General features: G+C 40.4%; 1 protein-coding gene and 1 long non-coding RNA gene across 2 annotated transcripts in view; one reads left to right on the top strand and one right to left on the bottom strand.

The window, feature by feature from the left end:
* LOC139748983 (uncharacterized) overlaps positions 1 to 19420 on the top strand; it is an 84519-nt gene extending 65099 nt beyond the window's left edge. The window contains exon 3 of the long non-coding RNA XR_011712856.1: positions 18541 to 19420. This is a non-coding gene — a long non-coding RNA (uncharacterized lncRNA). The remainder of the gene's footprint in view (positions 1 to 18540) is intronic.
* LOC139748981 (uncharacterized) overlaps positions 1 to 19716 on the bottom strand; it is a 173269-nt gene that overhangs the window by 45364 nt on the left and 108189 nt on the right. The window contains exons 5-7 of the mRNA XM_071662332.1: positions 17348 to 17529; positions 15061 to 15188; positions 12716 to 12944 (exon numbers count right to left, since the gene is read on the bottom strand). Of these exons, the coding sequence (XP_071518433.1) occupies positions 12716 to 12944; positions 15061 to 15188; positions 17348 to 17529 (539 nt within the window). The remainder of the gene's footprint in view (positions 1 to 12715; positions 12945 to 15060; positions 15189 to 17347; positions 17530 to 19716) is intronic.

Below are 19716 nucleotides of genomic sequence, written 5' to 3'. Positions count from 1 at the left end.
GTGGTTTCGGTGCATTATTACATGACAGCTAGAGACTGAGTGTGAACGAATGGGGCCTTTGGTGTCTTTTCCTAGCACTACCTCGCACACATGAGGGGGGAAGGGGTTGTTATTCCATGTGTGGCGGGGTGGCGATGGGAACAAATAAAGGCAGACAGTATGAAGTATGTACATGTGTATATATGTATATGTCCGTGTGTGTATATATATGTGTACACTGAGATGTATAGGTATGTATATTTGCGTGTGTGGACGTGTATGTATATACATGTGTATGTGGGCGGGTTGGGCCATTCTTTCGTCTGTTTCCTTGCGCTAACTCGCTAACGCGGGAGACAGCGACAAAGCAAAATAAATAAATAAATAAATAAATATATATATATATATATATATATATATATATATATATATATATATTTATTTATTTATTTATTTATTTTGCTTTGTCGCTGTCTCCCGCGTTAGCGAGTTAGCGCAAGGAAACAGACGAAAGAATGGCCCAACCCGCCCACATACACATGTATATACATACACGTCCACACACGCAAATATACATACCTATACATCTCAGTGTACACATATATATACACACACGGACATATACATATATACACATGTACATACTTCATACTGTCTGCCTTTATTTGTTCCCATCGCCACCCCGCCACACATGGAATAACAACCCCTTCCCCCCTCATGTGTGCGAGGTAGTGCTAGGAAAAGACACCAAAGGCCCCATTCGTTCACACTCAGTCTCTAGCTGTCATGTAATAATGCACCGAAACCACAGCTACCTTTCCACATCCAGGCCCCACACACTTTCCCTGGTTTACCCCAGACGCTTCACATGCCCTGGTTCAATCCATTGACAGCACATCGACCCCGGTATACCACATCGTTCCAATTCACTCTATTCCTTGCACGCCTTTCACCCTCCTGCATGTTCAGGCCCCAATCACTCAAAATCTTTTTCAATCCATCTTTCTACCTCTAATTTGGTCTCCCACTTCTCTTTCCCTCCACCTCTGACACATATATCCTCTTGGTCAATCTTTCCCCACTCATTCTCTCCATGTGACCAAACCATTTCAAAACACCCTCTTCTGCTCTCTCAACCACACTCTTTTTATTTCCACACAACTCTCTCACCCTTACATTACTTACTCGATCAAACCACCTCACACCATATATTGTCCTCAAACATCTCATTTCCAGCACATCCATCCTCCTGCGCACAACTCTATCCATAGCCCACGCCTCGCAACTATACAACATTGTTGGAACCACTATTCCTTCAAACATACCCATTTTTGCTTTCCGAGATAATGTTCTCGACTTCCACACATTCTTCAAGGCCCCCAGAATTTTCGCCCCCTCCCCCACCCTATGATCCACTTCCGCTTCCATGGTTCCATCCGCTGCCAGATCCACTCCCAGATATCTAAAACACTTCACTTCCTCCAGTTTTTCTCCATTCACACTCACCTCCCAATTGACTTGACCCTCAACCCTACTGTACCTAATAACCTTGCTCTTATTCACATTTACTCTTAACTTTCTTCTTCCACACACTTTACCAAACTCAGTCACCAGCTTCTGCAGTTTCTCACATGAATCAGCCACCAGCGCTGTATCATCAGCGAACAACAACTGACTCACTTCCCAAGCTCTCTCATCCCCAACAGACTTCACACTTGCCCCTCTTTCCAAAACTGTAGCATTTACCTCCCTAACAACCCCATCCATAAACAAATTAAACAACCATGGAGACATCACACACCCCTGCCGCAAACCTACATTCACTGAGAACCAATCACTTTCCTCTCTTCCTACACGTACACATGCCTTACATCCTCGATAAAAACTTTTCACTGCTTCTAACAACTTTCCTCCCACACCATATATATATATATATATATATATATATATATATATATATATATATATATATATATATATATATTATTATTATTATTATTATTATTATTTTGCTTTGTTGCTGTCTCCCGCGTTTGCGAGGTAGCGCAAGGAAACAGACGAAAGAAATGGCCCAACCCACCCCCATACACAATGTACACACACACACACGCAAATATACATACCTATACATCTCAATGTACACATATATATACACACACAGACACATACATATATACGCATGCACACAATTCACACTGTCTGCCCCTATTCATTCCCATCGCCACCTCGCCACACATGGAATACCATCCCCCTCCCCCCTCATGTGTGCGAGGTAGCACTAGGAAAAGACAACAAAGGCCCCATTCGTTCACATTCAGTCTCCAGCTGTCACGCAATAATGCCCGAAACCACAGCTCCCTTTCCACATCCAGGCCCCACACAACTTTCCATGGTTTACCCCAGATGCTTCACATGCCCTGATTCAATCCACTGACAGCACGTCAACCCCGGTATACCACATCGATCCAATTCACTCTATTCCTTGCCCGCCTTTCACCCTCCTGCATGTTCAGGCCCCGATCACACAAAATCTTTTTCACTCCATCTTTCCACCTCCAATTTGGTCTCCCACTTCTCCTCGTTCCCTCCACCTCCGACACATATATCCTCTTGGTCAATCTTTCCTCACTCATTCTCTCCATGTGCCCAAACCATTTCAAAACACCCTCTTCTCCTCTCTCAACCATACTCTTTTTATTTCCACACATTTCTCTTACCCTTACATTACTTACTCGATCAAACCACCTCACACCACATATTGTCCTCAAACATCTCATTTCCAGCACATCCACCCTCCTGCGCACAACTCTATTCATTGCCCACGCCTCGCAACCATACAACATTGTTGGAACCACTATTCCTTCAAACATAGCCATTTTTGCTTTCGGAGATAATGGCTCATGAAGTTATAACTGGGAGACATTGGGTATTCAGTGAGGTGAATAGGAACGGTGAACAGCCTATTGAGTTGTGTCTTGGAATAGAACTGGTGACTGGGAGTACCTGGTTTAAAAAGAGGAACTTGCAGAAGTGTATGTGGGTGAGAAGGAAAGATGGTAAGATAGCATTATTGGATTGCACATCAATTGATAGGCAAGTAAAGAGAGACTCTTGGATGTAAATACTTTCAGATGGGCAACTGGTGGGAATTCTGATCATTACCTGGTGGAGGCAAAGGTGAAGATTTGTAGAGGTTTTTGGAAGAGAGGAACTGATATTAGTGAGAAGAGGGCATCAGATTGGGGAGGAACAATGTGGGAGAGGATGTGTGCATCAGGAGCTTGCTTGAAAGAATGCATATGAGAAATACTTAGAAAAACAGAAGGATTTGTACATGCCATATATGAATCAGAAAGCACATGATGGGGTTGCTAGAGATACCTAGTGAAAGGTCTTATGAAAATATGGTGTGGGATGTAAGTTATTAGAAGTAGCGAGTTTTTATCAAGAGTGTAAGGCATGTGTACGAGAAGGAAGAGAGGAGAGTGAGTGATTCCAAGTGAAGGTTAGTCAGCAGCAAGGTTATCTTGGCTGTTTAATTTGTTAATGGATAGGGTAGTCAAGAAGGTAAATGCATGGATTTTGAAAAGAAGGGTGAATGTGCAGTCTGATGGGGGTGAGGGGGGACTGGGAAGTGAGTCAGTTATTGTTTGCTGATGATATAGTAATGGTGGCAGATTTGAGTATGACACTGCAGAAGTTGGTGACTGAGTCAGGGAAGTTGTGTGTAACACAGGAGGAAGTTAGAATACATGTGAATAAAGGTAAAGTTATTAGGTTTAGCAGCTAAGGGTCAAGTTAGTTTGGGTGTGTATTGTGAATGGAGAAAATTGTCACTGTGTAATACCTCATTTGCATACTGTATAGTGTATAAACCATAACAATATGAATATAAGGTTTAGACAAATCCATGCCAATAGACATAATTTTTAAGAAAAATATTGCCAACTCACAAAACATCATTACTGCAGCAGCATAAGAGGAAAAATAAGAGTAATGTTAATATTTCAGAGGCAGAACTAGTACAGTAAACCCTTGATTTAACAGACTAATAGGGGGAGGGGATGTCCGTTAATGCCAAAAGTCTGTTAAATGTAACGAATAGGCAATTTTGAATACAATATACAGTAAACATGCTTTCTTTTAACTCTTGTATCACTTGATGCCATTTTAAATTGTAAGGATTATATTATACTTAATTGTTGTTTCCTCGCTGATGCGGGAAACCGATTAAGTACAATAGATAAATAAAACGGAGTCACAATTCTCTATATACAAGCTGACTGCATGATAGCTTGAGGTAGATTAAGACCAAAACAAAGCGAGCCCACCCCATGCTACCAAAAACAGGTGTGATATGAAATGTGCATGGTGTGGCGTTTCAGATCTATGAATTTTTCTAGGTTTTAAAATTATCTTTTTTTTATTATTTTTATTATACTTTGTCGCTGTCTCCCGCGTTTGCGAGGTAGCGCAAGGAAACAGACGAAAGAAATGGCCCAACCCCCCCCCATACACATGTATATACATACGTCCACACACGCAAATATGCATACCTACACAGCTTTCCATGGTTTACCCCAGACGCTTCACATGCCTTGATTCAATCCACTGACAGCATGTCAACCCCGGTATACCACATCGCTCCAATTCACTCTATTCCTTGCCCTCCTTTCACCCTCCTGCATGTTCAGGCCCCGATCACACAAAATCTTTTTCACTCCATCTTTCCACATCCAATTTGGTCTCCCTCTTCTCCTCGTTCCCTCCACCTCCGACACATATATCCTCTTGGTCAATCTTTCCTCACTCATTCTCTCCATGTGCCCAAACCACTTCAAAACACCCTCTTCTGCTCTCTCAACCACGCTCTTTTTATTTCCACACATCTCTCTTACCCTTACGTTACTCACTCGATCAAACCACCTCACACCACACATTGTCCTCAAACATCTCATTTCCAGCACATCCATCCTCCTGCGCACAACTCTATCCATAGCCCACGCCTCGCAACCATACAACATTGTTGGAACCACTATTCCTTCAAACATACCCATTTTTGCTTTCCGAGATAATGTTCTCGACTTCCACACATTCTTCAAGGCCCCCAGAATTTTCGCCCCCTCCCCCACCCTATGATCCACTTCCGCTTCCATGGTTCCATCCGCTGCCAGATCCACTCCCAGATATCTAAAACACTTCACTTCCTCCAGTTTTTCTCCATTCAAACTCACCTCCCAATTGACTTGACCCTCAACCCTACTGTACCTAATAACCTTGCTCTTATTCACATTTACTCTTAACTTTCTTCTTCCACACACTTTACCAAACTCAGTCACCAGCTTCTGCAGTTTCTCATGAATCAGCCCCCAGCGCTGTATCATCAGCGAACAACAACTGACTCACTTCCCAAGCTCTCTCATCCCCAACAGACTTCATACTTGCCCCTCTTTCCAAAACTCTTGCATTTACCTCCCTAACAACCCCATCCATAAACAAATTAAACAACCATGGAGACATCACACACCCCTGCCGCAAACCTACATTCACTGAGAACCAATCACTTTCCTCTCTTCCTACACGTACACATGCCTTACATCCTCGATAAAAACTTTTCACTGCTTCTAACAACTTTCCTCCCACACCATATATTCTTAATACCTTCCACAGAGCATCTCTATCAACTCTATCATATGCCTTCTCCAGATCCATAAATGCTACATACAAATCCATTTGCTTTTCTAAGTATTTCTCACATACATTCTTCAAAGCAAACACCTGATCCACACATCCTCTACCACTTCTGAAACCACACTGCTCTTCCCCAATCTGATGCTCTGTACATGCCTTGTATTAAAATTATTATAAATTAATAAATTATTATTTGCTCGATCTGTTAAATCCAAAATCCATTATATCAAAGGATAGGGGAGAAAAAATACTTTCTATGCATTCCCCGCATGTCATAGAAGGCGACTAAAGGGGACAGGAGCGGGGGGGGGATTGGGCCTAGAAACCCTCCCCTCCTTGTATTTTTACTTTCTAAAAGGGGAAACAGAAGGGGGGTCACGCAGGGAGTGCTCATCCTCCTCAAAGGCTCAGATTGGGGTGTCTAAATGTGTGTGGATGTAACCAAGGTGAGAAATAAGGAGAGATAGGTAGTATGTTTGAGGAAAGGAACCTGGATGTTTTGGCTCTGAGTGAAATGAAGCTCAAGGGTAAAGGGGAAGAGTGGTTTGGGAATGTTTTTAGAGTAAATTCAGGGGTTGGTGAGAGGACAAGAGCAAGGGAAGGAGCAGTACTACTCCTGAAACAGGAGTGGTGGGAGTATGTGATAGAGTGTAAGAAAGTAAACTCTAGATTGATATGGGTAAAACTGAAAGTGGATGGAGAGAAATGGGTGTTTATTGGTGCATATGCACCTGGGCATGAGAAGAAAGATCATGAGAGGCAAGTGTTTTGGGAGCAGCTGAGTGTGTTAGTAGTTTTGATGCACGAGACCGGGTTATAGTGATGGGTGATTTGAATACAAAGATGAGTAATGTGGCAGTTGAGGGAATAATTGGTGTACATGGGGTGTTCAGTGTTGTAAATGGAAATGAAGAGCTTGTAGATTTGTGTGCTGAAAAAGGACTGGTGATTGGGAATACCTGGTTTAAAAAGAGAGATATATATATAAGTATACATATGTAAGTAGGAGAGATAGCCAGAGAGCTAATATTATTGGATTACGTGTTAATTGATAGGCATGTGAAAGAGAGACTTTTGGATGTTAATGTGCTGAGAGGTGCAACTGGAGGGATGTCTGATCATTATCTTGTGGGGGTGAAGGTGAAGATTTGTAGAGGTATTCAGAAAAGAAGAGAGACTGTTAGGGTGAAGAGTGGTGAGAGTAAGTGTGCTTGGGAAGACTTGTGTGAGGAAGTACCAGGAATGACTGAGTGCAGAATGGAAAAAGGTAAGAGCAAAGGACATAAGGGAAGTGGGGGAGGAATGGGATGTATTTAGGGAAGCAGTGATGGATTGCACAAAAGATGCTTGTGGCATGAGAAGTGTGGGAGGTGGGCAGATTACAAAGGGTAGGGAGTGGTGGGATGAAGAAGAAAAATTATTATTGAAAGAGAAGAGAGAGGCATTTGGATGAGTTTTGCAGGGAAATAGTGCAAATGACTGGAAGATGTATAAAAGAACGAGGCAGGAGGTCAAAAGAAAGGTGCAAGAGGTGAAAAAGAGGGCAAATGAGAGTTTGGGTGAGAGAGTATCATTAAATCTTAGGGAGAATAAAAAGATGTTTTGGAAGGAGGTAAATTAAGTGCGTAAGACAAGAGAACGAAGGAGGCTAATGGGGAGGTAATAACAAATAGTGGTGATATGAGAAGGAGATGGAATGAGTATTTTCAGGGTCTGTTGAATGTGTTAGATGATAGAGTGGTAGATATAGGGGGTTTTGGTCGAGGTGGTGTGCGAAGTGAAAGGGTTAGGGAGAATGATTTGGTAAACAGAGAAGAGGTAGTAAAAGCTTTGAGGAAGATGAAAGCCAGCAAGGCAGCAGGTTTGGATGGTATTGCAGTGGAATTTATTAAAAAAGGTGACTGTGTTGTTGACTGGTTGGTGAGGATATTTAATGTATGTATGACTCATGGTAAGGTGCCTGAGGATTAGTGGAATGCATGCACAGTGCCACTGTACAAAGGCAAATGGCATAAAGGTGAGTGCTCAAATTACAGAGGTATAAGTTTGTTGAGTATTCCTGGTAAGTTATATGGGAGGGTATTGATTGAGAGGGTGAAAGCATGTACAGAGCATCAGATTGGGGAAGGATGTGGTAGAGGATGTGTGGATCATGTGTTTGCTTTGAAGAGTGCATGTAAGAAATACTTAGAAAAGCAAATGGATTTGTTTGTAGCATTTATGGATCTGAAGAAGGCATATGATAGAGATGCTCTGTGGAAGGTATTAAGAATATATGGTGTGGGAGGTAAGTTGCTAGAAGCAGTAAAAAGTTTTTATCAAGGATGTAAGGCATGTGTGCGAGTAGGAAGAGAGGAAAGTGATTGGTTCTCAGTGAATGTCGGTTTGTGGCAGGGATGTGTGATGTTTCCATGGCTGTTGAATTTATTTATGGATGGGGTTGTTAGGGAGGTGAATGCAAGAGTTTTGGAGAGAGGGGCAAGTATGCATTCTGTTGTGGATGAGAGGGCTTGGGAAGTGAGTCAGTAGTTGTTCGTTGATGTTACAGCACTGGTGGCTGATTCGGGTGAGAAACTGCAGAAGCTGATGACTGAGTTTAGTACAGTGTGAGAAAGAAGAAAGCTGAGAGTAACTGTGAATAAGAGCAGAGTTATTAAGTACAGTAGGGTTAAGGGACAAGTCAACTGGGAGGTAAGTTTGAATGGAGAAAAACTGGAGGAAGTGAAGTGTTTTAGATATCCGGGAGTGGATTTGGCAGCGGATGGAACCATGGAAGTGGAAGTGAGTCACAGGATGGGGGAGGGGGCAAAAGTTTTGGGAGCACTGAAAAATGTGTGGAAGGCAAGAACATTATCTCAGAAAGCAAAAATGGGTATGCTTGAAGGACTAGTGGTTTCCAACAATGATATATGGTTGTGAGGCATGGGCTATAGATAGAGTTGTGCGGAAGAGGGGGATGTGTTGGAAATGAGATGTTTGAGGACATTATGTGGTGGGAGGTGGTTTGATCGAGTAAGCAATGAAAGGGTATGAGATATGTGTGGTAATAAAAAGAGCGTGGTTGATAGAGCAGAAGAGGGTGTTTTGAAATGGTTTGGTCACATGGAGAGAATGAGTGAGGAAAGATTGACAAAGAGGATATATGTGTCAGAGGTGGGGGGAAGGAGGAGAAGTGGGTGACTAAATTGGAGGTGGAAAGATGAAGTGAAAAAGATTTTGAGCAATCGGGGCCTGAACATGCAGGAGGGTGAAAGGCATGCAAGGAATAGAGTGAATTGGAATGATGTGGTATACTGGGGTCGATGTGCTGTCAATTAATTGAACCAGGGCATGTAAAGCATCTGGGGTAAACCATGGAAAGTTTTGTGGGGCCTGGATGTGGAAAGGGAGCTGTGGTTTTGGTGCATTATACATGACAGCTAGAGACTGAGTGTGAACAAATGTGGCCTTTGTTGTCTTTTCCCAGCACTACCTCATGTGCATGCGGGGGCAGGGGGTTGTCATTTCATGTGTGGCAGGGTGGCGATGGGAATGAATAAAGGCAGCAAGTATGAATTATGTACATGTGTATATATGTTTTTTTTTTTCATACTATTCGCCATTTCCCGCGATAGCGAGGTAGCATTAAGAAATGAGGACTGGGCCTTTGAGGGAATATCCTCACCTGGCCCCCTTCTCTGTTCCTTCTTTTGGAAAATTAAAAAAAAACGAGAGGGGAGGATTTCCAGCCCCCCGCTCCCTTCCCTTTTAGTCGCCTTCTACGACACGCAGGGAATACGTGGGAAGTATTCTTTCTCCCCTATCCCCAGGGATAAATATATATATATATATATATATATATATATATATATATATATATATATATATATATATATATATATATATATATATATATATATATTTCTTTTTTTTTTTTTCAAACTATTCTCCATTTCCCGCGTTAGCGAGGTAGCGTTAAGAACAGAGAGCTGGGCCATTGAGGGAATATCCTCACCTGGCCCCCTTCTCTGTTCCTTCTTTTGGAAAATTAAAAAAATTGAGAGGGGAGGATTTCCAGCCCCCCGCTCCCTTCCCTTTTAGTCGCCACCTCCCGCGATAGCGAGGCAGCGCCAAGAACAGAGGACTGGGCCCCTGAGGCAACATCCTCACCTGGCCCCCCTCTCCGTTCCTTCTTTTGGAAAACCAAAAAAAAAACGAGAGGGGAGGATTTCCAGCCCCCCGCTCCCCTCCCCTTCAGTCGCCCCCCACGACACACAGGGAACACGTGGGAAGCATTCCCTCTCCCCCATCCCCAGGGATAAATATATATATATATATATATATATATATATATATATATATATATATATATATATATATATATATATATATACATATATATATATATATATATATATTGTTCTTTTTGTACTTACTCATAATTTCCTGCATTAGCAAGGCTTGCACACATATATATAAATTGTATGTAAGTACCAAGTTGGCAAACCTTCTCAGAATCATTGTCTATCTTGTCTGCCCATAATCTAATGTAGGACGGATATAAAAAGAATACTGCTTTTAACAATAAAAACTTGTATCAAAACTGTTTACTAGACCATAATAGAGAAAAGTTTGGCAATCTCAAGCACTTTAAGTACATATGTTAAAACATTGAACACTTTTGATCAGCACCTTAGAGAACACATCATAAATATTGTTTCATCAACAACACTTGAAACCCAAACTACAGTTTGAAATAAATATTTCAAAACTAATCTGGTGAGATAGCTTGTCCTTAAATAAAGTGAATAAGATTCCATACTTCTGAAGTGTAAAAGGTTTCCTATGCACAACTATTCAGCAGTCTATGTATCATACTGGACTATCAACATAGAAACATAAACTTTTCGATACTTTAAAGGTATAAGTGTTCCCTTTAAAGCTACAGATAATCCATTCTAGTATCCAGGGTCTTTACTAGCCAGACCTACAATGCCCAGAGGATCAATTCAAGAAAAAGAATAATGATGAACTACTTCCACTGTTCATTAACAGACCATAAAAACCAAACTGCTATCAAACAATCATACACTATGTCTGTGTATGTATATATATGTATACATTGAAATGTATATTTATGTATATGTGCATGTGTGGACGTGTATGTATATACATGTGTATGTGGGTGGGTTGGATCATTTTTTTGTCTGTTTCCTTGCATTACCTCACTAATGCGGGAGACAGCGACAAAGTATAATGAACAAAATAAAATGTATATGTATGTATATGTTGAAATGTATAGGTATGTATATGTGCGTGTGGGGGCATTTATGTATATACATGTGTATATGGGTGGGTTGGGCCATTCTTTCATCTGTTTCCTTGTGCTACCTTGCTAATGCGGGAGACAGCGTCAAAGTATAATTTTTTTTTTTTTTTTTTTTATACTTTGTCGCTGTCTCCCGCGTTTGCGAGGTAGCGCAAGGAAACAGACGAAAGAAATGGCCCAACCCCCCCCCCATACACATGTATATACATACGTCCACACACGCAAATATTCATACCTACACAGCTTTCCATGGTTTTCCCCAGACGCTTCACATGCCTTGATTCAATCCACTGACAGCACGTCAACCCCGGTATACCACATCGCTCCAATTCACTCTATTCCTTGCCCTCCTTTCACCCTCCTGCATGTTCAGGCCCCGATCACACAAAATCTTTTTCACTCCATCTTTCCACCTCCAATTTGGTCTCCTTCTTCTCCTCGTTCCCTCCACCTCCGACACATATATCCTCTTGGTCAATCTTTCCTCACTCATTCTCTCCATGTGCCCAAACCACTTCAAAACACCCTCCTCTGCTCTCTCAACCACGCTCTTTTTATTTCCACACATCTCTCTTACCCTTACGTTACTCACTCGATCAAACCACCTCACACCACACATTGTCCTCAAACATCTCATTTCCAGCACATCCATCCTCCTGCGCACAACTCTATCCATAGCCCACGCCTCGCAACCATACAACATTGTTGGAACCACTATTCCTTCAAACATACCCATTTTTGCTTTCCGAGATAATGTTCTCGACTTCCACACATTCTTCAAGGCCCCCAGAATTTTCGCCCCCTCCCCCACCCTATGATCCACTTCCGCTTCCATGGTTCCATCCGCTGCCAGATCCACTCCCAGATATCTAAAACACTTCACTTCCTCCAGTTTTTCTCCATTCAAACTCACCTCCCAATTGACTTGACCCTCAACCCTACTGTACCTAATAACCTTGCTCTTATTCACATTTACTCTTAACTTTCTTCTTCCACACACTTTACCAAACTCAGTCACCAGCTTCTGCAGTTTCTCACATGAATCAGCCACCAGCGCTGTATCATCAGCGAACAACAACTGACTCACTTCCCAAGCTCTCTCTTCCCCAACAGACTTCATACTTGCCCCTCTTTCCAAAACTCTTGCATTTACCTCCCTAACAACCCCATCCATAAACAAATTAAACAACCATGGAGACATCACACACCCCTGCCGCAAACCTACATTCACTGAGAACCAATCACTTTCCTCTCTTCCTACACGTACACATGCCTTACATCCTCGATAAAAACTTTTCACTGCTTCTAACAACTTTCCTCCCACACCATATATTCTTAATACCTTCCACAGAGCATCTCTATCAACTCTATCATATGCCTTCTCCAGATCCATAAATGCTACATACAAATCCATTTGCTTTTCTAAGTATTTCTCACATACATTCTTCAAAGCAAACACCTGATCCACACATCCTCTACCACTTCTGAAACCACATAAAATAAATCAATATCTATATCCAACAAAAGATACAGATGCAAACACTTTGTTGTAACTAGTGAAAGGCATCCAAAATTTTTACTTATGGGCTTCATAGTCAACTTCAATTTCAAAATAAAAAGTGTTGCTGTAATGTTTGGAAATATAAATCTGAGTGATATGAAAAAATATTGAGCTACTTAAGGTGAGAATATCATTTATAATGAAACGCTGAAAGAAAAGCATGTATGTTTTCTCACCAATGAAGTCTGTACCCTTTGGGTCAAGAGTATAATTTCCAAGGAGAAAATCTTCATCATCAGCCATCTCTTGATTAAGAATTTCCTTGAGGTCAATGGTGTCAAGAGTGGCAGATATATCAGTCAGATGGAGAATATAGTCAACTAACACAGATCCAGGATTGAAGGCATCAATCTCAACCCTCTCATACCATGGGGCTAGTTGACTTCGACGGTACAAAGCATCCAACTACAAGAGAAGCAAAGAGAAAATTTGGTCAAAATCCAAAATGCTATTAAAGATATATTTTACTATTACATTATTATGTTTATGAAAAATAATACACAAAATACAGGTATTTCTGAACAGTTATACTGAAGTCCATAAACAAAAACACAGCTGTAAAGAAAGCCTGAGTTATTCACTAAAGCTTCACCTTCAAACTCAAATTCTACTATGCCATGCAACACTACATTACGCAATTAGAACACTGACTCACTCAAAACAGAATGTCTGCATCCCAGAGAAATTCATCATCACTCTCTTAACTCTGAACAGAGGCACATCCAACCTGCATCCTCCCATAAGGCTGTCTGATCAATCACTTATACTTAACAGAACTCCATTCACTTTGACACACATCTGACATTTACTTCCACCACACTGGTTATAAAAGAAGACACACATTTGACATTTACTTCCTACACTGGGTATCAAAAAGACATGCTTTTGAGATTTATTTCCCAGACTGCGTATCAAAGACAACACACTTTTGACATCCTCCCATAATGCTGTTTGATCAATCACTTATACGTAACAGAAGTCCATTCACTTTTACACACACTTGACATTTACTGCCACCACTCTGGTTGTTAAAGAAGGCACACATTTGACATTTACGTCCCACACTGGGTATCAAAAACGACATGTTTTTGACATTTACTTCCCACACTGTGTGTCAAAGACAACACACATTTGACATTTACTTCCTAAACTAGGTAACAAACACACACACCTGACATTTACTTCATATGCTGGGTTCCAAAGACGATACACATTTGACATTTACTTTCCACATTGGGTATCAAAGTTGGCACACATTTGACATTTACTTTCCACATCATAATCATCAACATGAAGTCTGTAAATAAACTAAATGCTCCCAGAACATAGCCTACACCAGTTTTGGACTAGAAAATGAATCCCTTAGTATTTATTTGTTTATTATGCTTTGTCGCTGTCTCCCGCATTAGCAAGGTAGTGCAAGGAAACAGATGAAAGAATGGCCGAACCCACCCACATACACATGTATATATACCCACATACACATGTATATATATACATGTCCACACACCCACATATATATACCTATACATTTCAACGTATACATATATGTACCCACACAGACTTATATACATATACATAATTCATACTTGCTGCCTTTATTCATTCCTGTCGTCACCCCACCACACATGAAATGACACCACCTCCCCCCGCACGTGTGCGAGGTAGCACTAGGAAAAGACAACAAAGGCCACATTCGTTCACACTCAATCTGTAGCTCTGTTTACAGTATCCTCTATAAATAGTTTATATACACCATTCTCTACCATGCCTCACCTGCCTGATCACATCCATACTGTCAAAGGCAAACAGCAAAATTGCAAATCACTCAAAACAAGGCTCTCAGAATAATTATTAGCTCCCTAGTAACCACCATCATTCAACATCTGAAAATTGAATTAAAAATACCTCCAATACAATCTCACTACCATGTGCTTGGCACTCAATTCTTTGCAATAGCATTACACCAAAACCCCCCCATCTATATCACACTTTAACTAATTACTAACCCCAAAAAGAAACAAAGATTGGGCCTCTGCTTCACATTTCAGCAACCTATACTTATAGATACCCCCTCCCACCAAACATGATGCTTAAAGAACATGTACACACAGTAATGACTCTACAAGCAACCTTAAATTCAACTCCACAAGATATGCACCCATCGGAAACTACACTCCCCAGGCATGCAAGAGTTACACTTTTTTATCAGTGATCTGAACAACACTAATCTCTCCAACAGTGAGAACAATGATGCATCATATTACAAAACTCATAACCAAGATGTAACTTCCATACCGAAGAATCGAAGCACCTGTCCTCACTTGTCCTGCACTCACTTCACATGGATGCAAACATAACATCATGACATTTCTTAACCTGTGGTCCTTCCCTATGGCTAGTTTCCTGTGTGCTGAGGGAACCCCACAGAAGGGAATCCCAGGTCAAGGATGAAAGTAAAAAGTACACATTTTTTTTCTCAAATGCAATTTTCAATATTCAATTGATATCTATACTGTACCTCAATTTCAACTGTGTTAGCCAGCTCCTGCCATTCTAGTGTATCTCTGTTGGCCAGTTCAGGACGCCATTCAGTCCCTTCAATAATTTTCAATGTGGCAGCTAAACGACACTTTGCACCACAAACACCTGTAAAAAGTATTTATTTATATTTATTTTGCTTTGTCGCTGTCTCCCGTGTTTGCAAGGTAGCGCAAGGAAACAGACGAAAGAATGGCCCAACCCACCCCCATACACATGTATGTACATACACGTCCACACACGCAAATATACATACCCATACACCTCAATGTACACATATATATACACACACAGACATATACATATATACACATGTACACAATTCAAACTGTCTGCCTTTATTCATTCCCATCGCCACCTCGCCACACATGGAATAACATCCCCCTCCCCCCCTCATGTGTGCGAGGTAGCGCTAGGAAAAGACAACAAAGGCCCCATTCGTTCACACTCAGTCTCTAGCTGTCATGCAATAATGCCTGAAACCACAGCTCCCTTTCCACATCCAGGCCCCACAGAACTTTCCATGGTTTACCCCGGACGCTTCACATGCCCTGATTCAATCCATTGACAGCACGTCGACCTTGGTATACCACATCAATCCAATTCACTCTATTCCTTGCCTGCCTTTCACCCTCCTGCATGTTCAGGCCCACTCAAAATCTTTTTCACTCCATCTTTCCACCTCCAATTTGGTCTCCCACTTCTCCTCATTTTCTCCACCTCCGACATATATATCCTCTTGGTCAATCGTTCCTCACTCATTCTCTCCATGTGCCCAAACCATTTCAAAACACCCTCTTCTGCTCTCTCAACCACGCTCTTCTTATTTCCACACATCTCTCTTACCCTTACATTACTTACTCGATCAAACCACCTCACACCACATACTGTCCTCAAACATCTCATTTCCAGCACATCCACCCTCCTGCGCACAACTCTATCCATAGCCCACGCCTCGCAACCATACAACATTGTTGGAACCACTATTCCTTCAAACATACCCAGTTTTGCTTTCCGAGATAATGTTCTCGACTTCCACACATTCTTCAAGGCTCCTAGGATTTTCACCCCCTCCCCCACCCTATGATTCACTTCTGCTTCCATGGTTCCGTCCGCTGCCAGATCCACTCCCAGATATCTAAAACACTTTACTTCCTCCAGTTTTTCTCCATTCAAACTTACCTCCCAAGTGACTTGACCCTCAACCCTACTGTACCTAATAACCTTGCTCTTATTCACATTTACTCATAACTTTCTTCTTTCACAAACTTTACCAAACTCAGTCACCAGCTTCTGCAGTTTCTCACATGAATCAGCCACCAGCGCTGTATCATTAGCAAACAACAACTGACTCACTTCCCAAGCTCTCTCATCCCCAACAGACTGCATACTTGCCCCTCTTTCCAAAACTCTTGCATTCACCTCCCTAACAACCCCATCCATAAACAAATTAAACAACCATGGAGACATCACACACCCCTGCCGCAAACCTACATTCACTGAGAACCAATCACTTTCCTCTCTTCCTACACGCACACATGCCTTACATCCTCGATAAAAACTTGTAAACTTGTAAAAAGTATTTGTTGAATACCTGGTTTACAAAAATAATTTCAACTGTTAACAGTCGAGGTCCTTTAAAACTCTTTCTGGAAATATTAAAATCAAAATATGAAGTAATTTTTTTTACAATAGACTCTTTCTGTCTCAAATAATCTGACCTACAGACATACCCTGGACTTGTTAAAACCTTTGATGAATGTATTCTAATAAAATGCAAGACGTTTGAATGTAACCTATAATCTCTCATGAGGAACTTTTAAGTTCAGAGAAACCATTCAACACAGAAAGGGTAAGAACTACAGAAGTGGCCATTTTTTGATATTCTAAGTGAATAGCAAGTATTTTTGTTCCAAGCAACAAAATCAAAATAATGTCAGTGTTTTGTTCAGCTATGCCTGAACTTGAAAGTAATTAGCATGATCCTCATTCAGTCGGAAATTTTCAGTTCTATATTTTCCAAACAAAACAGTCATGGTATGTTTCAATTCTTTCAACAATATATACTTTAAGTAGTTAGAAGTCCTACAGATGACAAAGAACCAACTGAATATTTTTGGACAGAAATAGCAATTTCATTTGTTAAATAAGAACATGAGAACTGGAGACAAATGTATGAGTCTTATGGCCTAGACTTTATAATTGGCAGCCTGAATAAATGCAGAAACATTCAGCAAAGAATGCTGCCAAGTATGTAATTTTCTCACCAGGGGTTGTGGGACGGGGTGTAGTAGTAGTAGTGGTGGTGGTCGTCGTGGTAGTGGTGGTAGTGGTGGTGGTGGTGGTGGATTTGATTGGTTCATCTTTCACGCCAACCTCAGGAACAAAGCCTGCAGGTGATGCCTGTGTTGTTGTCTTCCAACCTGTAAATTCTGTTGTTGTCCTTACACTGGAAGGGAAAAAAGTTATAAATTAATGTGTGAAAGGCTGAGGATTTCATCACATACCTTCAAAATAAAACCCTGGATAAGAAGTTTTGTAATGTTTCTTTCTGGTCAAAAGGACATGACATAATATTCCCGAAAATTTTCTCTGCTTTTCCAATTTTTTTTTTTTACTTAATTGCTGTTTCCCAAGTCAGCGAGGTAGTGCTAGGAAACAGACGAAGAATGGCCCATCCACTCATATACATATATATTTATATTTTCTTGAACAGTTCCATACACTTGTACCACATTATCTCTTGGTAGTTCCATACATGTATACCAGATTATCTCCCAATAGTGCCATATGCTTATACCATATTATCACCAAATAGTACCATACATTTATACCATATTATTTCCCAATAGTTCCATACACTTATACAATATTATCTCCCAACTGTTCCATATACTTATACTATATACTTATACCATTACTTATACTATATACTTATACCATTACTTATACTATGTTATCTCTCAACACTACCATCCATTTATACCATATTATCTCCCAATACTTCCATACACTCATACTATGTCATCTCCCAAAACTTTCATACACTTATACCACATCATCTACCAACAGTTCCATACACTTATACCATATTATCTATCAACAGTTCCATACATTTATACTGAATAATTTCCCAATAATTTCATACACTTTTACCGTATCATCTCCCTACAGTTTCATACATTTATCTCCCCAAAATTTCATACACTTACACCCAGTAGTTCTAAACACTTATATTCTCTCTCAACAATTTCATACAGTAGTAACATAATGTATCCCTATTTAAACATAATCTACTTTTCACTTTACAGTGAGCTATCCAAACGTCTTTTGCAAAATCTTCTGAAGTCAAACTCTTTTGTACAGCTAAAATTGATGAGGAGTTCCAATCTTTGTATATGTATATTTCATGATTAGAATGTGTGCTTTGTTGCCTTTAACAACAAAAACTTATTTTCAGGCTTTGGATGCTGGTCAAAGACTTTATCATTGGTCAACTGAAGGGGGAGTGTACCATGGATCCTTCCTGCCATTAAGTAATAATGCTTTCAGTGGCTAGGATAAACGATATACCTCGAATGGTAGAGGACATATGTTATGGTGCTGACAGCAATATTTTTTTGTTTTATGTCATTTAGGTACCACTGACATATTCAAGGAAAGATTAGAAAAGTTTCAATAAAAATACTGCCAACTTGTTCATTGTTGTAGAAAGAGAACTAACATAATATCAGAATCACTGCCCAGGATCAGCACTGGGAATCCCTGTTTCAGTAATGCTGTCTCAAAAATTGATAAGTTAACCTTCACAGGGAGGGCTTAAGTCCCAAACTTTTGGCAACATTTTTACATGTGGCTTGACACATTTATGAGGGTTGGGCAACACCTGAATGATCTGGGTGCTTTTCATTTTAGATAGGCTTTAAACTGAGGCTGCATGTGTATTATAGTGAAAGAAATGCAGCCCATGTGAAGCAAGCTTGTCCCCCCTCCATAAGTACTTCTCATAACAATTCTCTGTCATTTACTATAGCATTCTCTGTAAATGCATAAAGCATGGTATATGAATGAAATTTCAGCCCTTGGAACGATTACATTACATTAAAGGAAAGTTATGATATGACTGGTAACTATGATTCTAGGATAAATATTGAAGATACAAATTTCACTGATGAGTACGCAATTCCAGGGTACACTCTAATCCAACAGTGTAAGACAGAACCAAGTAGGCAGAAGTGTCTTGAGTAAAGCTAATCTTAATCCCATACTGAAAATATATTGTACCTGTTGATGATATTGACTTCTGTTTTGTATAAATTAAAGAAAAGCTTTGTAAAACATTAACAGTATGATTAACAGAAAGCTACTTATACACACATTAGACATAATTCTAACTACAAATGATGATCTTCTCTTTAATGTACTTGAAGCAAACTTTGGTATTACAATATTTAAGATGACTTTGAAAACTGCATGTAATGCTAGCCAAAACAAGTCATAAAAGAATATCAGATTTTAAACTTGTAAATTGTAATGATAACCCTTCTCATGAAGGAGAAGCTGGAATTACACAGACAGTGAGAAAGGTATAGATGTAGCTTGGAAAATCTTCAAAAAAGACATGAAAGTAGACAAG

This window comes from Panulirus ornatus, chromosome 6 (assembly GCF_036320965.1).
Source record: "Panulirus ornatus isolate Po-2019 chromosome 6, ASM3632096v1, whole genome shotgun sequence".
NCBI classification, from domain to species: Eukaryota; Metazoa; Arthropoda; class Malacostraca; order Decapoda; family Palinuridae; genus Panulirus; species Panulirus ornatus.
The sequence above is the reverse complement of the archived record's forward strand: the minus strand, read 5'-3'. Positions and strand labels throughout refer to the sequence as shown.